General features: G+C 42.4%; 1 protein-coding gene across 1 annotated transcript in view; it reads left to right on the forward strand.

Annotated features, from left to right (window-relative positions):
• Nucleotides 1–399: 399 nt before the first annotated feature.
• The window catches only part of LOC136675734 (activated CDC42 kinase 1-like), a 56,495-nt gene continuing 35,230 nt past the window's right edge, over nt 400–21,664 (forward strand). Inside the window, exons 1-2 of the mRNA XM_066652466.1 lie at nt 400–638; nt 10,424–10,613. Coding sequence (XP_066508563.1) covers nt 10,584–10,613 — 30 coding nt within the window. The 5' untranslated portion in view covers nt 400–638; nt 10,424–10,583. The remainder of the gene's footprint in view (nt 639–10,423; nt 10,614–21,664) is intronic.

Raw genomic sequence — 21,664 nt, forward strand, 5'->3', positions numbered from 1 at the left:
AAAGTGGACCTTTGTGTGTTCTCGAAGTTGACCTCGAGGTGGCGGTAAAGCAGCAGCATTTTCTTTGGATATACCTTTTAATCCACTTTAGCATTGCCTACTTTTTTATGTATTTAATTATTCCTTCATTTATTTGCAGCGAGTGCAGAGAATGTATATAAAAAAGATGAAGATAAATGAATTAGTAGCCGTTATTAATGCGTACCTCAGCCCTGAACAAAATATCAGGTCATAATTAAACACAATTAATATTATACTGTGTTGATGTTAATGTGTGCAACAGGTTTGTAACTTCTTAGAAACGACAGTTAAATTAAAAAAAGCAAAACATAGAGAAGGTTTTATTTCGCACCAAATATTAGCAGCATGTCCCTTTAAGAGTGGGCTGAGAGAAAGAGAGAGAGACTGACAGAGAGGAACCGACTCAAGCTACAATACGAAGTTAGGACTTAAAAAAGTGTCAGACAGCGAAATACGCGAAAGCAAACAGCTCTAAAACAACTCGAACAGGTTTACAAAGAGTCCATTTGGAGAGTTTGAGTTATAAAAGTCGCCCTTAACTCAGAAACACCAAGTAAAAGCGGCAAAAACCTGCAACACCTGAGGAAACGGCACCGGCGAGCTGCAGAAACTGACAGGTAACAAACCGAATTACACTTCACACACATCCACAGTCTAAAGCGGGGTTTTATGCTAAAATGCGGATATACTCGAACAAACGCGTGGTTTAAGCCGCTTTTCTGTCATTATTACAGAGTGTGGAAATGGCTATAAGTTCAGGAGCAGGGACATATCTCCCCTCAGGCCGTTGCTTCTTTTCTTTCACCTGTATGAGGGAAGTTAAAGGGCGGGAAACTTGACTAACGATAAGCTGCAGGCTGTCCGATATGGGCAAAACACTCATACCGCGATTCTACTGATTCATACGTGGTTCCCAACATCTTCTGCAGTCCTTACCTTGTAGATAAGCATAGTTTGAAACTCCACCCTCCGACACAGGGCTAGCAGTGGTCAAATATGCCTCATTCATTTGCCCTACTGCCCCCACCTCACCACCACCACTGGTTTAAAAATAACCCCCCTGAGACAAGCCTATATGAATTGGAATTTGTGTTTAACTCGTGGTATTTGGCACAGCAAAAGATTTTAGATTACGTATCTGCCTTTAAATCGTAGACTAATTTTAGTCACAACCAACAAACCAGCTTAGTTTATTTGTGTCTCAGTGTCTGATACTTTGCACCGAAGCCCTGAAGAAAGACTTCAGCCTGAAGACACTTGCCAATGTATGTCCAACATTTAGTGGACACTTATTATAACTGATTCAGTTTATTCAGCGAGTATTCTTCAGTGTGTTCAGTCATTGGTAAAAAGGTCCAGCTCTCGTAAGAGACATTGAAACTGCTGCTTTCTGTTATCCAGAAGGCTTCGTTTTCCTGTGTGCAGCCGAAGGAGATCTTCATCACTGTGTATATTGAAAAAATCAGTGTCCTGTAAAGGAGAAAGATTTAAATGGACACTTTTTTTTAGTACATTAACCCCATTTGGTCCAGACGGTAAGTTCAGCAGTAAGGCAAAAATGCCCCCAAACCCGTCCTGGTTGATCTAAATGATAACATTACATGTAGTTACACACTAAATACACATCTAACACAACCTATACGTTCTTCAGTCAGTCTCATGGCCGTGTTAGGAAGGAAAAGGCATAGTTATGTGTCCAAATGGAGGAGTGTTAGCTTGTAGAGTGGGTGCAGTGTTATTCATATTTTGACTGCTTAGCAATCTCATAGATCCATTAAGATTTTAGGGAAGAATATACACATTATTATTATTATTATTATTATTTAAACCATGGCATGTTTTAGACAACCAGCACAGGCTCTGAGTTTATAATATGGGCTTGACACTGACTGTGAAATGAAGAAGGACTTTGTCTATTGTTTATTCTAAAAGCAGCAGTCCCATGGGATCCAGCTTAGGTTCAGATTTGTGCTCAGGGAAGCTCCTGGAATGTATTATTCCAAAGCAAATATATGGAATATTATTTTGGATTTGGACATGAATGCTTGGAAGCTGCATTAAAAAGTGGTCTGTGGCATTTTTTTTCCCAAGTTCCCAAATCCCACAGGGAGTGATGAGAGCTAGATCATGGCTTTTAATGTGGTCTGCCAGTTTGAGACTCAAAGGCAACATGAATGGGGAAATCGTAAATCGTTTTCCTGACGTGTTTTAGAGTCAATCCGTGTACTAGGGAGGATGGGAAGAGAAGGTGAAGCATGATTGATGTTAGTCATTAGTGTTATTTCACCCCACCCACAGAGGCTTGGTGATGTCACTGAGATGTTTTGGAAGTGAGGAAAGTCATTGAGTTTTGAAACAGAATACACTCTTAAACCGATGTGAGGAATCATCCACCAGACACCAGCAGCATGATGCAATAAGATGTCATTTCTTGTCTATCGTTTTCACCACAGTACAGTGAAATATCATGATATTATTTAGGGCCATATCGCACACCCCTATATCAGACTTATTTGCATATAGACACGTATAATTTCCCACAGTTTATCTCTGTGAATCCCTGATAGGTCGACTAGTGTGTTATGCATTGCTGTTGGCCAGAAGCAGCACCTTTGACGTTTCATTTTACAAACACCTAGCTCTACTTTGGTAGGATTTACTCACTAATGCTTCACTGCTTGGACTTGTTTTCTTGGCCTGGAGCGAGCTTAGTGTGTTCAGGCTTAAATAGAGACATAGTACGTATGGGATGTGCTCAGGTTTAGTTTAATTTCTTTATTCACTATGTTCTGGACTTTTTTTTTTGATTGTAGAAGCCAAAGGATAGTTCCTACAGGAGGTAACTGACATATACAGATGGGTGTCACAGCCCATAGTAAAATGAGAGGAAAATTTCTAACTGTAACCAACTTGACTGTGTGCCTGTTGTCTATGGCACAGCAGTGGATTTCAGCGCTGAACTGACATCAGAACACATCCAATCACATTTTGAATGACACTAACTGGGTGCTGTACTCTAACCAGCTTCCTGTCAGTTGTTGGAAATGCAAATCAGCTACAGAGCTCTGCTCCTCATTTCTTCCCTGAGGCTGTGTACGACGTCTACCAGCTGAAATATTTGTTTGTCAGAAAGTTCAAATAAATCACGATTTCTCTTTTAAAGACCTTCAAATGTTTGCTTTCAAACTAAAACAGACACAATGTTCACAAGTTGTTGTTAGCTTAGTGCTAACGTGCTGTTAGAACACCATGGATGCAGTGGTGAAAAGTAGCATTAGTGTTGATGTGTTTTTGAGCAGGTTCTGTTGTGTATTTCCTCTTATGAAAGTCTGGATTGGATTTCAGATTTGTGGAAAGCTGAAAGGTTACTCTTGAGCAGGATGTCTGGAGTGTCACAGTCAGTTAAAACTGTTACTGTAGGCTAACTTGGCACACGGCCCTCTGCCTTAATTGCAACAGTAAGTATATCAGAAGTGTAAATGGCTTGCGTAATAACCGGTATAAAAAGTGTAAACATTGCCAGTCGACACATGAATTATGGCAGTACGTTGTGACTCACTTTTGGCCTGAAGGGCAGGCTGTACATGTGTTACAAACACAGGGCAGTTACCTAACTGAGGAGCGAAGTGATTATTAAAGCACACACTAAACTCAAAATCACATTCACCTGCTGTTTATGAAGAGTTTGATGTAGTGTATTAACTAAAGTACATTCTGTATGAAATTTCCTGTTTTGGTGAGGTCACATTCAGAGGGAAATTACAGGTGTGGTGAATTTTAAACGGGGCACGATATGAGACATCCAAAGGCCAGTTACAAACACCACTAACACAAAGTTATGAGTGTTATCCATTTTGTTTTCATCACAGATTTTGCATACATTTCAAGGCAGGCATTAAATAACCATTAAAAAAAACATATAAACAGCCTACCATAATGGTTGAATCTAAGCCTAGAAAATGCAGGGATGGTGCTAGGCATTGTGCTCACTCTCAGAGATGAAAACACGTGTCTTACCACCGGTGCCAGATTCTGCCAAATCTCTCAGGGGGGTAATGGTTGTGATGACGGCTCGTTCAGTGGGTAAATTAAGATCTAGCCACTTAGACTGGCACACTGCACTGTAAAAATTAATCAGGAATCTAACTTGACAGTGTCATTTAACAATGAAGAGTTTTATTTATGTGGTCACCTCATGTTGAAACACCACCAGTAACCAATAGATTCATAAAGCTTTCTCTTACTCTACCCACTGTACAGTTGTGGGGTTTTATCCAGGAGTTCATTATAAAGGTCTCCTTTAATAATGTTCTTCGGCCTCTACAACAACAATCAACTGTGGCCATAAACAAATAAATTGCCGTTGAGTTGCCCTCATAAATATTTTGAAGAGAGACCAGCTTTATCACTATTTATATAAAATTCTATAAATATTTAAATACTCTTCAGTCTTCAGATAGTTTCCAGAATAAAGAGTATTGTGAATTTTACAGAAGTCGTACTCACAAGGATCGCTAGCTGCTCTCTCTACACGGCTCTGGCTGCTCCGGGTATCCGTACAGGGTTGTGCCCAAAATAAATCAGTGCCTTATGCACTATAAACTTAACTACATAGTGAGCAATGTAGGGAAAAGAGTAGGGGCCATTTGGAACACGCCTCACCTTGTATTTGACGAAAGAACGTTGGGGCGAGCCCTCCTGGGACCCACTGAGAATGTACTGAAGGCTCAGCTGCTCGAACAAAGAGCCTTAACATTAGAGTTTATGAGAGTAGTCTGGCGCAATCTTGAAATTGCCCAAAAAAGAGGCGGGACTGTATGAAACAAACCCTAACGCTGACTGGACCGTGATACTTCGAGGCGGGACCAACCACCTGGCCCTAATGAACAAACCGCCCCTGCTTGACACAGTACTATCTGCATCATTTCACAGCTAATTGTCTATTCCATAGGAGAATGCTCGTTCATGGTGTGTGATGTGATTTTCATGGCTGTAAATGAGGACAGGCCTTAATTAGAACCTTTGGGAATCCCTCAACCTTTGGTTGACCCATCCTGACTGATAGCCTTGCTACTGAGTTATAGTGGAATAAATACAACGAAACTACTCTTTCAGATTTTAAGAAACCTCATCAGATGGGGTGTGCCTAGTCATGCTAGAGATTTCTGCTGTAGCAGGATTAACATGTTTACCGCAGACGTAGCAGTGGAGGAATACATTATTTTGGGCAAAAGTGTCTCCTTAAGGTGAAAAGAAGAGTTGTCTTCATGCATGTAGTGACACCCTGTTGCCTGGATGTATCAGAATTTCTATGCTAAACCTGTCTTAAACATGGCCACCTCCATGTGGGGGGCCCACTCTATGGCGCATAAACATGCTCCTTCAGGCTCATCTCAAAAACCATCACTTTCATGAATACTGTTTGTTGTTTTAGGTGTTAGAAATGGCTGATGGCTCCTTTAAGAGCCTGTCACTGCTGGAGATTTTAGTCCTGGATGTTTCGGTGGGATCTGTCGACTCAGGCCCTGTCCGGGCGAGGCCTTGCCTGTAATTCGTCTGTGCGTAGGAGGTGAAGATGTTGTTGTTTAGTAACTGATGCCCCTAGGGCCTGTATCTCGCGAAAGGTGAGATAAGCAGCTCTACATGTAAAGGCAAGCCATGCTGAAGAGGCTAGAGCACGGACACTTCTTCCATAACAAAGAGGAGGATGATTATACCGAGTTCTGCCCTCAGCACAGTAATCAGAGAGAGCCAAAACCAAGCTGGAGATGACCTCTCCGTGGCAGTAAAATTTAGCATTATTTTTTGTATGAACTTCCACTAGGTGGTGTTTTTTTTATAATAAAGCATACAATATTGTAGCAGTCTTTTGTTGGCCCTGTTCCAACTTCGTTGACACGTGTGGCTGGCCTCAAATTGCAAATGAATGTATTTTATTTAAACACTATAATATTTGCAGTTTTAATATTTCCGTATTTACATTTTGCACAGTGCCCCAGCTCTTTTTGAAAACTGGGTCGTTAATAAATCCAAAAGCTTAATTCTGATGAACAGCAACTTTAGAGAGATTCCGGGGTAGGCTCCGGAGCCACCGCGACCTTGAACTGGATAAACGGTTACAGATAATGAATGAACAACTTTAGAGAGCAGCAGTGAAAACTGTTTGTTGTTTGTGAATGTCACCTGTAGTGGGCGGTGGTGAGTATTGTTTGTTTCTTTGATACTTGCTAACTAGTATGGGGCGGCATGGTGGCGCAGCAGGTTAGTGTCGCAGTCACACAGCTCCAGGGACCTGGAGGTTGTGGGTTCGATTCCCGCTCCGGGTGACTGTCTGTGAGGAGTTGGTGTGTTCTCCCTGTGTCTGTGTGGGTTTCCTCCGGGTGCTCCGGTTTCCTCCCACAGTCCAAAAACACACATTGGTAGGTGGATTGGAGACTCAAAAGTGTCCGTAGGTGTGAGTGAATGTGTGTGTGTCTGTGTTGTCCTGTGAAGGACTGGTGCCCCCTCCCTGCCAGATTGCGCCCAATGATTCCAGGTAGGCTCTGGACCCACCGCGACCCTGAACTGGATAAGCGCTTACAGATAATGAATGAATAACTCAATATGGCTCTGCTTCTTTGAGCTGAACTGAAAGAGAATGCTTTGGAGGGTCTCGTATTCTGAACTTCCTGTTCAACTGAGTGTGATGTCATTCTATAAAAGTCTCTCCTTTAGCCTTTTAGATGTTTACCTTTGGTGGAACGTGTTACGTCAGACATGGAGAGCAGCAAAGCCTCATGGAGAAGAAAAATGGTTTTCGTGTTTTGGCTTTGGCTGTGTGCTGCTTGTAAAATTCCAGACTTTGTCAACACTGTGGAGAGAAGAAGTGAATGGACACTGTGTTGAGGTCTCATTGTTCTATCTAATCCCCCACGCTCTGTTTCTCATAGAGGTATGTTCATAGTTGTATTTTCAAGCTGAAAATCTGAACCTTACTTCAAAAATAATGACAATGTGATAATAAAAGAAAGGCAATGGAATTTTGGTGGATGTTCACGCAAACCTCATGAAACCTATTACTATTCAAATAAATGTTATGTATTTCCAGATGATATCACTGAAGTCCCTAAGATGACCCTTAATGTCAGGGTTTAGTTTCCATTATCCATGTTAAACCACAGCCTTTAGAGGTGATGTCACGGTCGATGATGAAAGACATTACTACACACACGGCTCATGATTCAGCACCGAAGCCTGGTGTGTAATGTTTGGATAACAGGCTCTTTTTAAAGCTTCTTATTTTCCACTCTCTTACATGTGTCACTTAAGCTCTATTATGTGTGTGTGTGTGTGTGTGTGTGTGTGTGTGTGTGTGTGTGTGTAATACAGCAAGTCATCATCGCTCTGACTGTGTGTTTACTCAAGGGCTGAGGACTGGACTCACTCCAGACATATTGTCCACTGTCCCAGTGTATTAGCGCTTTATCAGCCAACTCCCGCTGTCCAAACACCTCATTCAGCCCAGTCTTTAGGGCCTTGTGATTCATAATTAGTTGTGTAGACACCTCGCAAATTACCTAGTGGGAGTAAGGTTGTTTCCAAACTGTCACATGTTAAAGAAGTCATCCTGATGAATAAGGGAAAGCTGTGGGATGATATTTGTACATTTTTTTAATTATAATTTTTTATTTTAAGTTTTAGCCAGATGTTTTAAAAGGGGACATCTTGTGTAATATCATTTGCTCAGTGCATGTGTACATTATTGCGTGCATCTGGAGGCCACCCAACACACACTCTGTGAAACAAGACCACCCAGTCAGTGGTGCTTAAGTCAGAAAACATGGGATCAAACGAGCCGCTCTGATTGTGCGCCGCTTCTGACATCAAGTGCAGAGACTTTAGAATTGCCCCGCCCCCTCGTCTGAGTCTGTCCAATCACAGCACTGGACCCGTTTTTATGCGAGAGTGCAAAACCGAGGTTAAACGCAGTAAAGTAGACACAACGAGTGCAGAGAAATAAGAGCGCTGAGTAAAAACGGAGAAGAGAACAGAGTGAAAAAGGCTAAAAGGTTGAACACCGAGCAACTCATTATCATTTAAAGGAACATGCGCTGAAAGTAGCTGTTCTGAATAGTGCTATTTAGACATAAGGAGAACTCTGTGGGGGTTTGATCCTTGTGGTGTTTTCACCAAAGCAGGTCACATGCTTGATTAAGACCTAGAACTGCGCTCATTTGTGGAAAATATGGAGAATACATCCCCTTTAAAATACAATTCTCAGCTCTTCTGGTGACAGCTCAGTAACAGTATGATGTCAGCTCTGGTTTCCTGCTGCAGATCTCCAGACCTGACCCAACCCTCAGGAGTAATACAGAAGGCTGGTGTTTTCTCTGGGAGATCAGTCATGTGTCATCAGCTCCCTCAGCAGAGCCGTTACCCACAGTCCTCCAGGAGACGGCGTGTTTATTTGTCACAAAAGTGCTCTTTGTCTGCTCAGCTGGAATAGTGCGGTGTTTATGTCCTGCCTCTTTTCTCGCTCTAGGTGGGTGGACGGTGGCACCAGAATACATTCCATAACCTCCTGCCGCGCAGTGTCCACTCACAGGCTCCGCCCACTGTCTTGTCACTCACAGGCCTTGCCCACCGTTTGTGCATTGATAACATACAATAATCAGCCACAAGATTACAAACATTGACAGGTGAAGTGAATACCACAGACGATCTGGTTACAGAGGCCCCTGCCGGGGGGTGGTGAGGGGGTTAATCGGGCAGGAAGGGGATGGTCAGTCCTTGAAGAAATGTGCGAGCAAAATAGTTTGAACTACTTTTTTGGACAAAATTATGATGGAAATTAAATGTAAAATATTAATTCAGCCATTCATCAGGCAAAGGTCAGCAGAAAGGTCAGTTTCGTTCTGACAGCGATGACTGTTAATGTCTGTTGTGTGTATGATCAATGGGTGTAGGAGAGTGTAGGCAAGTGTGTGTGAGAAAGTGGGAGTTAATTCATGATGACTAGCCGTGTATCAGCAGTTCTGCTTGGTGTTCTCAGGCTCATTTGAATAAAGTTGAACATGTTTAATATGAGAGCGTAATAGAGCAGAGCTCCATTAAATGGCTTCTTGTTTATGACTGAGGTGGAGGAGGTTCAATGGACAACAGAAAAACGCTGCTACAGAAGCTCTGCTCGGCATAAATGGGGGCAATGTGCTGAGTAGACGTGATGCAGTCATAAAGAAACATTCCAGTGTTTTTCAGAGTTATTTCTCTCTGCTTTGTGTGTGTGTGTGTGTGTGTGTGTCTTTAATGTAGTTCATTGACTTAATAGAAGAGTGTCCATTTCAAATTGCGAGAGCTGTAAATGTAATTACAGACAACATATATTTTAATGGGAAGTTAAACTTCAAAACGTCTGTCTAAAAATCATTTGAAATTAGACTTTGATGCACATTCTTGTGGCGAGTGAGTGACTATTCATTCATTCATTCATTCATTCATTCATTCATTCATTATCTGTAACCCTTATCCAGTTCAGGGTCGGGGTGGGTCCAAAGCCTACCTGGAATCATTGGGCGCAAGGCAGGAATACACCCTGGAGGGGGCGCCAGTCCTTCACAGGGCAACACAGACACACACACATTCACTCACACCTACGGACACTTTTGAGTCTCCAATCCACCTACCAACGTGTGTTTTTGGACTGTGGGAGGAAACCGGAGCACCCGGAGGAAACCCATGTGGACACGGGGAAAACACACCAACTCCTCACAGACAGTCACCCGGAGCGGGAATCGTACCCACAACCTCCGGGTCCCTGGAGCTGTGTGACTGCGACACCTACCTACTGCACCACCGTGCCGCCCCCCTTTTTATTTATGTATTTTTATTTATTTTCTTTTTTTAAATACCAGCATACCAACACTAGAGCACTGGCTTCAGTTTTTATAAATGAAGGACCAGTCCTGTATATTCAGCTCAGTGAATGTCCTTCACATGACAAATAAGTCATTATTTGTCATAGTGGTGAGGTACAGGGAGCTGTGTTTGGCTGCATCTGATTGGTCTAACAATGATATAGAAGCTAATCTCCCCTTTTTAAAATGACTTTAGCTGTAGTTCTTGATACTGCAGCTCTTGTGACTTGGAAATTGCACTCTTTCAAACCGATTTTTGATAAGAACAGGATGAATCTTTAATTTCCAAACCTCAAACTAACAACAGCTTCACGACTGTCATCGCCGTGGTGATGACCCTAGTAAAATAGTGCTCTTCTATCCTTAAAGGTACTTTGAGAACCGCAGTACTGAGTTTCCGCAGTCATGAAGTTAAATTGACCCTTATTTGTAAAACACACCCCCAGCTCTTTGTCTTGACTTGAATGAGATGTATTTCAGTAAGTTTTGTTTTGACTCTGTGTGTGTAGATGTTCCTGTAAAGTTGGACGTCATGGATTTGGACACCAAGACACCAAGTGTAATGGACTGAGCAGCCTTTGAAGCCATGGATTGGACACACCCCAAGCTCATCCGAGTGTGAATTCTCTCCTCAAGTGTACAGTCTTTCTTGATTGAGACCGGGCCGAAATGACCCACAGTCCCACACCTGGAGAGCAGGTAAGAACGCGTTTGGTTCCAGTGCTGCTTCCTGGTCAAACACACCTCATAAACATAGTTATTAGAGTTGAGCATCATTTCACTGATGGAGTGACCTTTGGTCTTGTCAGTAGTTGTTTATCCGTACTGTGACGACCACAGAAATCAAAGGGGTCCAGCTGGTATTGGTCTCCTCTAGTGGGAAGTTCTTTTTTGGATTGCATTTTGGACTCCTTCCCTGTGTCACAGAGCGTTATTTTAGCACGTTGTGTATAAGGAATGCAAAGAGAGATTACATTTTTGCTGTATACCAGTGTTTCTCAAAGTGTGGAGTGCACCCCCCTAGTGGGGCATGTAGGTATTGCAGGTGGGGTGCGAAGAATCTGAAGAAATTAACATTTCTTTATCAATGAGCCTGTCTTTATTAATGCCTTTCTGTAAAAAGCACCCACTCATAATGGAGTCATTAATAGCCCTTAGATCTCTCGCCTCCTCCTCCATCATTAGTCTGCGGGGCTCAGGGTTGGTTGAACGGAGCTGAATGCTCTGTATCTCGTTACCGTTGGGCCCGGAGCTCCGTTATTCGACTCCTCAGCCCTCCCACAGGCTGGAGCGCTGTGAGAGGATCTACAGCCTCGTTAGGTCGAACGAGAGCTGTGCAAATATTTTAATCAAGCTTTTCCATCATAGCAACTGTTGCTATGAGAACGTGCATTTGGGGCAGATCATGGTTCGGTCCCTTTTTTAAAAATATGACATATGAACACCTGCATTAAGTTCTGGTGATAGGCGTGACCCACTATGCTATGTTATATATCACAGTGGAATAGGATCATATAAAACTGACCCCCTCTCACCCTCACAGCATTGCTCCCACTTTATCTCTGCTGGAGTCCTCTGTGCTGAAAACACAGCCAGTCTCTGGTGTCTGTGTGTGTCTATGTGCTGCTGTTAATGTGGCCTCTGATGCTGTCTGTGTGTTGGATTGCACATCTCTTGTGACGTGTACACACACACACACACACACACACACACACACATACACACACAAGCAGGAGACACCCCTGGATGAGTTTCTGAATATATTCCAAAATGCTTCATAAGATCTACACAGTGCTGTTTTTAAAGACTGAGGTAAGTTGTGTGTGTGTGTGTGTGTGTATGTTAGAGCCAGCAGGTGTGTGTTTATCGAAGCGTTTGGGACGGAAGTGATCTAATGCTGAGTGTAGCGGCTGTGTTCTTATCGGAGAGCTCTACCTCTCTCAGTTTAACTGCTCTATAATTAGTGCAGACTATTAAAGGGCCGGTCACAAGCCTGAGGAGATTCTTATCTGGAGATGGCAGGCTTCAGACTTAATAAATAAGCAATTAAACCTCATTACTACTGTTTCAACGAGTAAATAACAGCTCTATTACAGCGAGAGTAGCAAGATGTGTAAAACTAAAAATTTGTAATGATTTCTCACATTTTATGGCACCCTTGTTATATTTTCATACTGATGTGTTAATATTATTATTATTATTATTATATCACACCTTTCTAGAAACCCAAACATTTCAGATATTTCAGATCTGTACAGAGGCTACTCAGTAGTATGTATGTGTGTGTATGTGTGTATATATATATATATATTATTTATTAATTATAAACTAATATTAGTCTGTTATAATTGTTTGGCAAAAAAGAAAAAAAAAGAATTCTATCAATAATCACAGGGGCACAAGGCGCTGCTGGTGTTGCTGCCACACAGCTCCAGGGTCTCGAGGTCCTGGGGTCAGTCACTTTGACGTTGTCTGTGAGGAGCGTGGTGTGTTCTCCCAGTGTCTGTGTGGGTTTCTTCCGGGGGTGAGTGTACAAAACTGTCCACAGGGTCGACTGTGTAAATAAAAAGTTGGGAGTTGATGACAACACAGCTTCTGTGTCTGAGTGTGTGTGTGTGTGCGCGTGCGCGTGTGTGTGAGAGAGAGTTTGTGTACAGTTTGTTTTCACATCGCAAGTGTTGAGGCTTTGTGATTTGTTTAATAAGCTGCGCATGGAGCTGCATTTTGAGCTGAATGTGAGACTGAGCTCTGATGCTGCCTCAGCGTGTGTGTGTGGTGTGTGTGGTGTGTGTGTGTGTGTGTGTGTGTGTGTGTGTGTGTCAGAGTAAGAATGCTGGTCATGGTAGAAAGTGTGTTAAACAAGGGGGGCTTACAGGAGAGGGTTTATCTGCTGTCCGTTGGGGGAAGTGGATCTATTTTTACTGTAGTGTGAGTGTGTGTGTGTGTGTGTGTGTGTCTGAAATAGCAGTGAGCGTGCTGTTTGTGGAGTGTGTGGTGAATGCCTGGAGAGACTAGAGAGCCGAGACCGTGTGTGAGACAGGAAGGGGTCTGAGGTGGTGAAGTTATTTTAACCTCTCTATCCCTTCCATCCTCTCTTCTCTTCTCCATCTATACTTCTTTCTTTCATCCTTTCTCTCCCTCCATTTCTCATTCTCTCCATCCGTGTCTCTGTTGATCTTTCTCTCATCCGTCTGTCATCTACCGATCAATCAGTTCCTGTAGATCTGTCAGTTCATCTATTGATCTCTGTCCGTCTCCTTCCCTCTTCTCTCCAGCCTCTCTCTCTCTCTAACTGCCGTTGTCACCTCACACTCCCCCAGGTTTGCTGAGTGCACTCGGCGTTGTGCTCTGAGGTGGTTTCGGCTCGACTAATGTCCGGTCCAGAGTGGTTTCCGCCAGGCAGCCGGTCACTACACATTAACCCAGAGATAAGCTTTAATTAGAGTCATCAGTGCGAGCGGAAGTGCTGCTCCAGACTGAGATTTACGCGAGTCGGAAGCGGGCGAGGGAGGTGTGGAGATGTGTCTGGAGATTAAAGGGCAGCTGAGGCCATCAGTCTGCAGCTCATTTACATTTCCCCCTTTAAAGGGACGCGGTAAAGACACGAGCAGCAGAATGGTATCCGTTAATACGGCCAGCACTTCTGGAAATAATGCAGCTCATATATTCAAGACATTATGAAATGTTACCTTCATTTTATTCTTTAAAACTTTTGTTTTTTAATCTCTCTCGCTCTTCTCTTTTCTTAACTTTTTTTCTCTCTCGCCTCTCTCTCACTTCTCTTTTTTTCCCTCTGTACCCCCTCTCTCTTTCCCCTGTTTGCTCTCTTTTTCCACTCTCTCTCTAGTGCTCTATCAAGGTGAAAGTGTTACAGATTGACGAGGCCATCACTTCTCTCACATATCGCTGCGGAACAGATGATTACGCAACAACTACCCTCACAGAGAGCACCTCTGTTCCTATGAGCACACACACACACACACACACTCGTTATCCCGTGTCTGTAGTTTATAGTTCATACGACAGCCACCCACTCAGTCACAGAGCCGCTGTTGAGCACCACAGTCTCCTGTCTCTTTTCTGTCAGAAAGCTCAGCACATAATGAACTTCACAGGGGAACTCCACCAACTTTTCAGATTTTCTGCAAAATTAAATGTTTAAAATAAACAACGGAATCATTCAGCGTGGTTCAATGTGAAACACACCATTCTAGAGAAAGACTCGTTCAAAGTGACAATGAATGGAGCCAGACGTCTGAAGAGATTCCTGTCTCTGAAAGCTTCCAAGACTGAGACACTAGTGTGCAGTGGTTCTGAGACAGTTTCAGACTGAAGTGTGAGGTGTAACACATCCCTGAGACAGTGGTTCATGCGGACTGCTCCAGAGTTCTGATTTGATTGCACGTTGGTTTTGTTTGTGATGTCAGAAACCCTGGCTGACTTGAGTTTGGGCCACTGCAGTTTAATATTGGAAAGGTTCAGCACCGCCGGATACAGGATACACGTTCTAGAATAAACAGAACCGCAGGGACACGCTAACAGCCTGATTTCCACTGGAGGGGTCTTTAGGTCGCTGGTACGTTCTAGCAGCTTCTCAGATGTCCCATGGTTTGAGAAGCTGACAGAACTTTGGCTCAGAGTCTTCAATGATGAAGGATGCATTTGGGAGTGTTTGTGTGTCTTTTGCCTGTAGTGTTTTTCCTATAGCTCTGCTGCCCCCAGTGGCTGCCAGGGGAAACACATGCTGAATGTCTGCAGTCAGAGAGTGTGTTCATCTCTCTGACAGCTGCGTTCTGGTGATGAAACACAATGGGGCAGGCTGAGTAAGTTGTGTGTGTGTGTGTGTGTGTGTGTGAGAGAGTGAAGGTCAGGCATGCGTGATGGAGTGTGTACACGTGCGTGAGTTATCAGTCTGCTCCAAAAAAGATAGAGAGAAAAATACCACATGCCGTAGGCCTCTCTGCAGAGACTACTCACATATTCCATATTCTCTCTCTCTCTCTCACTGTGGTTCTCTTTCTCTTTTTACCCGTTTGTCTGCTTCTCTCTGTCTATATTTTCTGTCTCCCCCTCTGACTTCTTCTCTGTCTCTATCTGATGATGATGAAAAGTGATAATAGTAATATTCTAATTTGTCGCATTGTATTTGCTCTTTCTCTTGAAGGTGATGAGTTCAGGGAAAGAGTAATTCCTGAATGCAGTGGAGTGTAATAAACTGATAATTCTATTTGCTGTTGTTTTCCATTGTGCTGAACTTAATTCTAAATATGACCTTAGCACACAGCAAAATGAGGAGGAAATGATGTTTTTGCTTTGGACGCTGCCTGGAAACCTCACTGTAATCATCCCATATATAATCCAGTGTTTAATATAAACACACTCCTTTTTTTTTTTTTAATAAAAATAGCCGTGTAAATAAAGTAAGCTCCCTGTGACAGAGGAACAACAGAATTAAAATGTGTGTGTGACCTCAGCTCACACCTGGGTCACCCCATCTCCTTTGTTTCCCACCGGAGCGCACTGTAATCCCCTGGCCTCGTCTCCCCTCCTAAACCCCACCTGTTCACACACTCAGAGGCAGAATATCTCACGTGTTTGTGATGGGTTTCCTAGAATAATACAATAAGAGCAGAGATTAGTTAGTGTGTGTGTGTGTGTGTGTGTGTGTACACTCTGTTGACCCCCCCAGCTCTGGCTTTGTTTAAAAGTATCCCTAAATCTTTCTGGGAAGTGGAGATAATGGGGGTGTATCTACAGTAGATCCCCTTCTATATTTCAGGGACGAAGATGATGATGATGATGATGAAGTTGATGATGGTTATAAGGATCTCAGTAGGGAATATCCCAGGCTGTGCCGAGGTAAAGCTGGATTAAGTCTGCTCTGTTGTCTGTATCTCTACGTTGAAATGCCCTCGTTTTGTCTTGGGACAAAACTTCATATCTCTCTTTTTAACTTTTAACATTTTATTTTTAAACCTATGTCCACCTGCCTTTTGTTGTGTGTAATAATGTTATAGTAAATGGACCAATAGAAATGCTCCAAATCAACTGAAACAAACAAAACACTGTCCATTAAAGCAACACTAGGTAGTATTTTTACCTCATTTACAGTTTCTAAATTCATTGTGCTGTCAGAGCCTCTGTTGTTGCTATTCCAGGCTCAGCACTGCAGAATCTGCACTATGTAACCCCACCTCCTTTACTTCCTCACTCCCCGCTGATATCAGGACAGTGTTGTAAAGGTTACACTCGCTCTGCAACTGTAGGGGGAGCCCAGGAGCCAAAATATCAATTCTTACCTAGTGTTCTTGTAAATAATGACTCAGTTAGTGGTTCCAGTCCCTAAGCCCTAGTTCCCCCACTTACTCTCTCAGTGTAATTTTACAAATATTTTGGAGAATTAGGAGAATAATAATAAAAAAAATAATTTTGCAACATTTCCTAAAGAACTGGATAAAAAATATATATTATTTTAATTATTGTCGGTAACGGTGTATACAATTTAGTGTCGTGGTGGGTCTGGAGCTTACCCAGGATCACTGCACGCATGGCGGAAACACACCCTGGAGGGGGCGCCAGTCCTTCACAGGGCGACACACACTCACACTTATGGACACTTTTGAGTCGCCATTCCACCTACCAATGTGTTTTATTGGACCGTGGGAGGAAACCTGCGTGGACACTGGGAGAACACACCAAACTACAGACAGTCACCCGGAGCGGGACTTGAACCCACAAAGCTGTGTGACAGCGACACACTGGAGAAAATAAGTATTTGACACACTGCCGACTTTGCAAGTTTTCCCACCTACGAAGAATGGAGAGGTAATATTGTAATATTGTAAAACTGTAATATTTATCGTAGACACACTTCAATGGTGAGAGACAGAATCTAAAAAAAAATCCAGAAAATTACAATCTATGATTTTTAAATGAATTAGCGTTTATTGCATGAACTAAGTATTTGATACAGTAGAAAAACAGAAGGTAATATTTGGTACAGAAACCTTTGTTTGAAATTACAGAGGTCAGACCTTTCCTGTAGTTCTTGACCAGGATTGCACACACTGCAGCAGGGAGTTTGGCCCAGGCCTCCACACAGATCTTTTTTTCACTTCTGAGCGACTTGTACTTAATGGCTGTTAAGTAAAGAAAAGTAGGTCTCTGTGTTTTGCTCAACGAAGGGGAAGGATGTAGGTCAGGAGCCAAACTCTACACACACTCACACAGTGTGATTATCTGGACCTGTGTGTGTCTGAACTGACAGACTGCTCCATACACACACACACACACACACACATTCACCAAACACTTATCCCAGATAACCTGATAAGCATTCTTGCACTTATTTACTATCTCACACTGAGACACCGGACGTATCTTACATGTGTTGTACATTGTATAATTTGAATGTTATTTCCTGTTCTCTTACTGGGGCTGTGCCATATTGTTTCATTCGCAATAATACGATGATCATTCGTCATCATTTTTAAACCAATATAAAAAAATATATATCATGATAATTGTGATATTCTGATAATTCTTCACGTATTCTGAGTTTACATAATTCTTCTCGTATTCTGAGTTTACGTAATTCTTCACATGTTCTGAGTTTACGTAATTCTTCACATGTTCTGAGTTTACATAATTCTTTACGTGTTCTGAGTTTACGTAATTCTTTACGTGTTCTGAGTTTACGTAATTCTTTACGTGTTCTGAGTTTACGTAATTCTTTACGTGTTCTGAGTTTACGTAATTCTTTACGTGTTCTGAGTTTACGTAATTCTTTACGTGTTCTGAGTTTACGTAATTCTTTACGTGTTCTGAGTTTACGTAATTCTTCACGTGTTCTGAGTTTACGTAATTTTTCACGTATTCTGAGTTAACGTAATGACTCAACAATTCTGTGTTTTTTAGTTATTTACTGTGTAAGATGTAAGGTTACTTTTTGTGTAATTGTTTACGTTTGATGTTTATTTGCACGCACACAGTTTTCTGCACCTTGGTTGCGTGGTAGATTTAAATGCTGCATTGTTGTTTTATACAGAATCAGAATCTTGGTAAGTTAAAGTTTACAAAAAAAAACTAATGTTTACAGTTTTTTAAAAATGTTTTTAACATTTGTACTAAAATATAGTTTTTTAAATAAATATAACCATTATGACCTATTGCAGTGTTTTTTATTATCGGCGAGAACATCGTTATCCCCAAAATACCCTGAAATATCGGGATATTATTTTAGGGCCATATCGCCCACCCCCTAACTGTTCTGCGGCTGCTTCAGTGAAGACTGCTGTGCTTCTACAGAAAGCATAGATAACACATTTAGTCTGTGTTGTGTTGTTCCCTCTGTCTGTCTGCACTTGTACTTGTGTTACACTTGTGTTTGGAGTTGCACCATGGCCTCGGAGGAACGTTGATCCCTTTCACTGTGTACTCTGTATAAAGTTGAAATGACAAAGACTGTTGAACAAGAACTGTGTGTGTGTGTGTGTGTGTGTGTGTGTAGTTGTATGAAAATGTAGAGCTGAGCCTGGTTCTGGAAATCTGCTCACTGTGCTTTACATTACACTGGGAACCTGTATTTGATGGTGGGCAGAAAATGATTGGATACATTTCTTTAAGTTTGTGTCTCATTCTCCAGACTCTAAATCCATTCCCCAGATCTGTGGTTCTCTCTCTCTCTCTCTCTCTCTCTCTCAGAGGGATCCTGTAGCCCCCTGAGTTCACTGAAGCTAAAGCCTGATGTGATTCCAGGGAATCATTTAAATAACAGTCAGAGAACTGCTTCTTCTGTTTCATGATCATAAACAAATGTACCCAGAATGAGCGGCGTTCTTCTGTAAAACACACACAGCTGACTGGATTTGGATGGAGGGAAGGAACGAAATGCAATAATATACAAATAAACAAAAAACACAGAGAGAAAGGAACAAAAAGAAAAAGAAGGGGAGAGAATGTCTAAAAAACGAATAAAAACACCCATTATATAAAAAACAATGGTGAAAATAAGGAAAAAGACAAGGAATGAAAGAAAGAACAAAAGAGGAATAAAGAAACTAAGAAAAGAAAAAAAATAAAGCACAGAATGAAGTTAAAGCTGTGGCAGGTAAATGGACTGAAACAGCGAGTGCTCAGAGAAAGTGTGTGTGTGTGTATTGGACTGTGGTGGACTGTAGTGGGCTGTGCTGGGCTTAACAGGAGATTTCTATATAATAATGTTTTGTATTCATTTGCCTGATTTTCTGTGTGTTTACGGACCTCTCTGTGTGTGTACGCTCTCCTTGTTTGTGTGTGAAGGACGGCTCCTGGAGAATATCCTCTAACAGTAGGTGGTGGGTGTGTGTGTGTGTGTGTGTGTGTGCAGATTTAATGACACTGCTGCTGATGCTTCAGCCATCTGCTCACAGAGGGAGGGTTAATGATGGACAGAACAGAGAAAACAGCTTTAATACTTACAGCTCTCAGACGTTCAGGAACTACGGCCATTTAATCTATGTTCAGTAAATCATCACATCAGCCACATTCACTCATTAACACTGAGAGAGAGTGAGAGAGAGAGAGAGAGAGAATGACAGAAAAAGAATAGAGGGAGAATGACAGAGAGAAAAAGAATAGAGAGAGAGACAGAAAGAATGAGAGAGAGAGAATTACAGAGAGAAAAAGAATAGAGGGAGAATGACAGAGAGGAAAAGAATAGAGAGAGAGACAGAAAGAATGAGAGAGAGAGAGAAGGAAAGAATGAGAGAGAGAGAATTAGAGAGAAAAAGAAAAAATAGAGAGAGAATGACAGAGAAAAAGAATGAGAGAGAGAGAAGGAAAGAATGAGAGAGAGAGAAGGAAAGAATGAGAGAGAGAATTACAGAGAGAAAAACAATAGAGAGAGAGAGAATGACAGAGAAAAAGAATAGAGAGAGAGAAAGAAAGAATGAGAGAGAGAATTACAGAGAGAAAAAGAAAAAATAGAGAGAGAATGACAGAGAAAAAGAATAGAGAGAGAGAGAATTACAGAGAGAAAAACAAGAGAGAGAATGACAGAGAAAAAGAATGGAGGGAGAATGACAGAGAAAAAGAATATAGAGAGAGAGAATTACAGAGAAAAAGAATAGAGAGAGAGAGAGAATTACAGAGAAAAAGAATAGAGAGAGAGAAGGAAAGAGAGAGAGAGAATGACAGAGAAAAAGAATAGAGAGAGAATGACAGAGAAAAAGAATAAAGGAAAGAATGAGAGAAAGAAGGAAAGAATGAGAGAGAGAAGGATAGAATGAGAGAGAGAATAACAGAAAAAGAATAGAGACAGAGAAGGAAAGAATGAGAGAGAGAGAAAGAGACAGGAGAGGGACACTGAAACCTAATGGAGACAAAAGAATAAGATATATATGCTGTCTCTGTTTTCTGAGAGAGAGAGAGAGAGAGAGAGAGAGAGAGAGAGAGAGAGAGAGATATGCATACGCATACGTGTCTCTCGGCCCTTCCTCGGTGTTCCCTTTAGTGTTATGTTCACACTATGATGAGACATCTCTGCCGGACCACCGCCATAAATCTGCCACAAGTAAATGTCACAGGAGTGGGTTAAAGACGAGAGAGGAGAAACGTTAACCTGGACAGGAGAGAGACGCTCGGAGCTTTCCTCGTCTCAGACCACAGTGGACAGGGGTCTGAAGAATGAGGACGGACTGAGATACAGCTCCCCTCTGCTCCTGCTGTGGGTGGGCTGCACAGAGGCTGGCATCGGGGTAGTTTTTGTGGAACCACTCTTACAAGTGATTATAAATGTGGCTTATTGATTCACCTTTGATTGCACCCTCAGGACAGCTGTGGTTTTCGTGTATTTGTGAAAACGATTGACCATAATTTCTGTATCAGAGAGAGAGAGAGGAATCAAACCTCTCTCTCCCTTCATCTTCTCATCCATCCATCCATCCAGATGTCCCAGATGGCCCCCTGCATCCCTCCCTCCTCTCTCTCTCTCTCTCTCTCTCTCTCTCTCTCTCTCTCTGGTTTAAATCCTCCTCATTAAGGATACCACCCCCCCTTCTTCCTATTGGATGCCAGCTATTTCCTGATTGGTCGGTTCTGAAGCAGTGTTGTTGGGTGTAACCACTCACTGCATCGGCAGAGGCCGGCAGCAGAGCACAGCACAGGGATAAAGGATTAAAAAAAGAAAGAATGCAGGCGATAGAGGGATAAGAGGGAGAACAGGAGAAAGAGAGAGGGGGAAAAAAAACATGTCAACAATAAAAAGGGATTAGCCCACGGCACTCCATACTGAGTCCGTACTGCTATTAAGGAGGAGGGAAAGAAAAAGGGAATAAACCTCTTGCCGTCACAGCTGTTTGGCAGAGAGAGGGAGAGAGAACGAGGGAGCACGAGTGGAGGAGAGAAGAGTGGAGGACTGGCTGGATGTAAAGCACAAGAGGAATGTAGGCATATGATCAGGATCTTACCAGTACACTCCAGTAAAAAGGATTAATATAAACACAGCCTTGATTAAATGACCGCCTGGAGGGGCACTAGCTTCATCCACATGAATGGACAGCGAGGGGACAAAGATGAACACTGACCTTAAACATTGGGATACCGGATGTGAAAACTAGCTACGGCTGCACTAATGTGAAGAGAAATGAAATACTAAGATGAAATTACAAACACCAACAGAAGCCCTGTCTGGAGCCAGATGAAAGGTAACCCCTGTACCTGGTGAATCCTGACCACTGGTCAACCCCAGTGTGTATGAGAAAGGAAAGCCT

This window comes from Hoplias malabaricus, chromosome X1 (genome assembly GCF_029633855.1).
Source record: "Hoplias malabaricus isolate fHopMal1 chromosome X1, fHopMal1.hap1, whole genome shotgun sequence".
NCBI classification, from domain to species: Eukaryota; Metazoa; Chordata; class Actinopteri; order Characiformes; family Erythrinidae; genus Hoplias; species Hoplias malabaricus.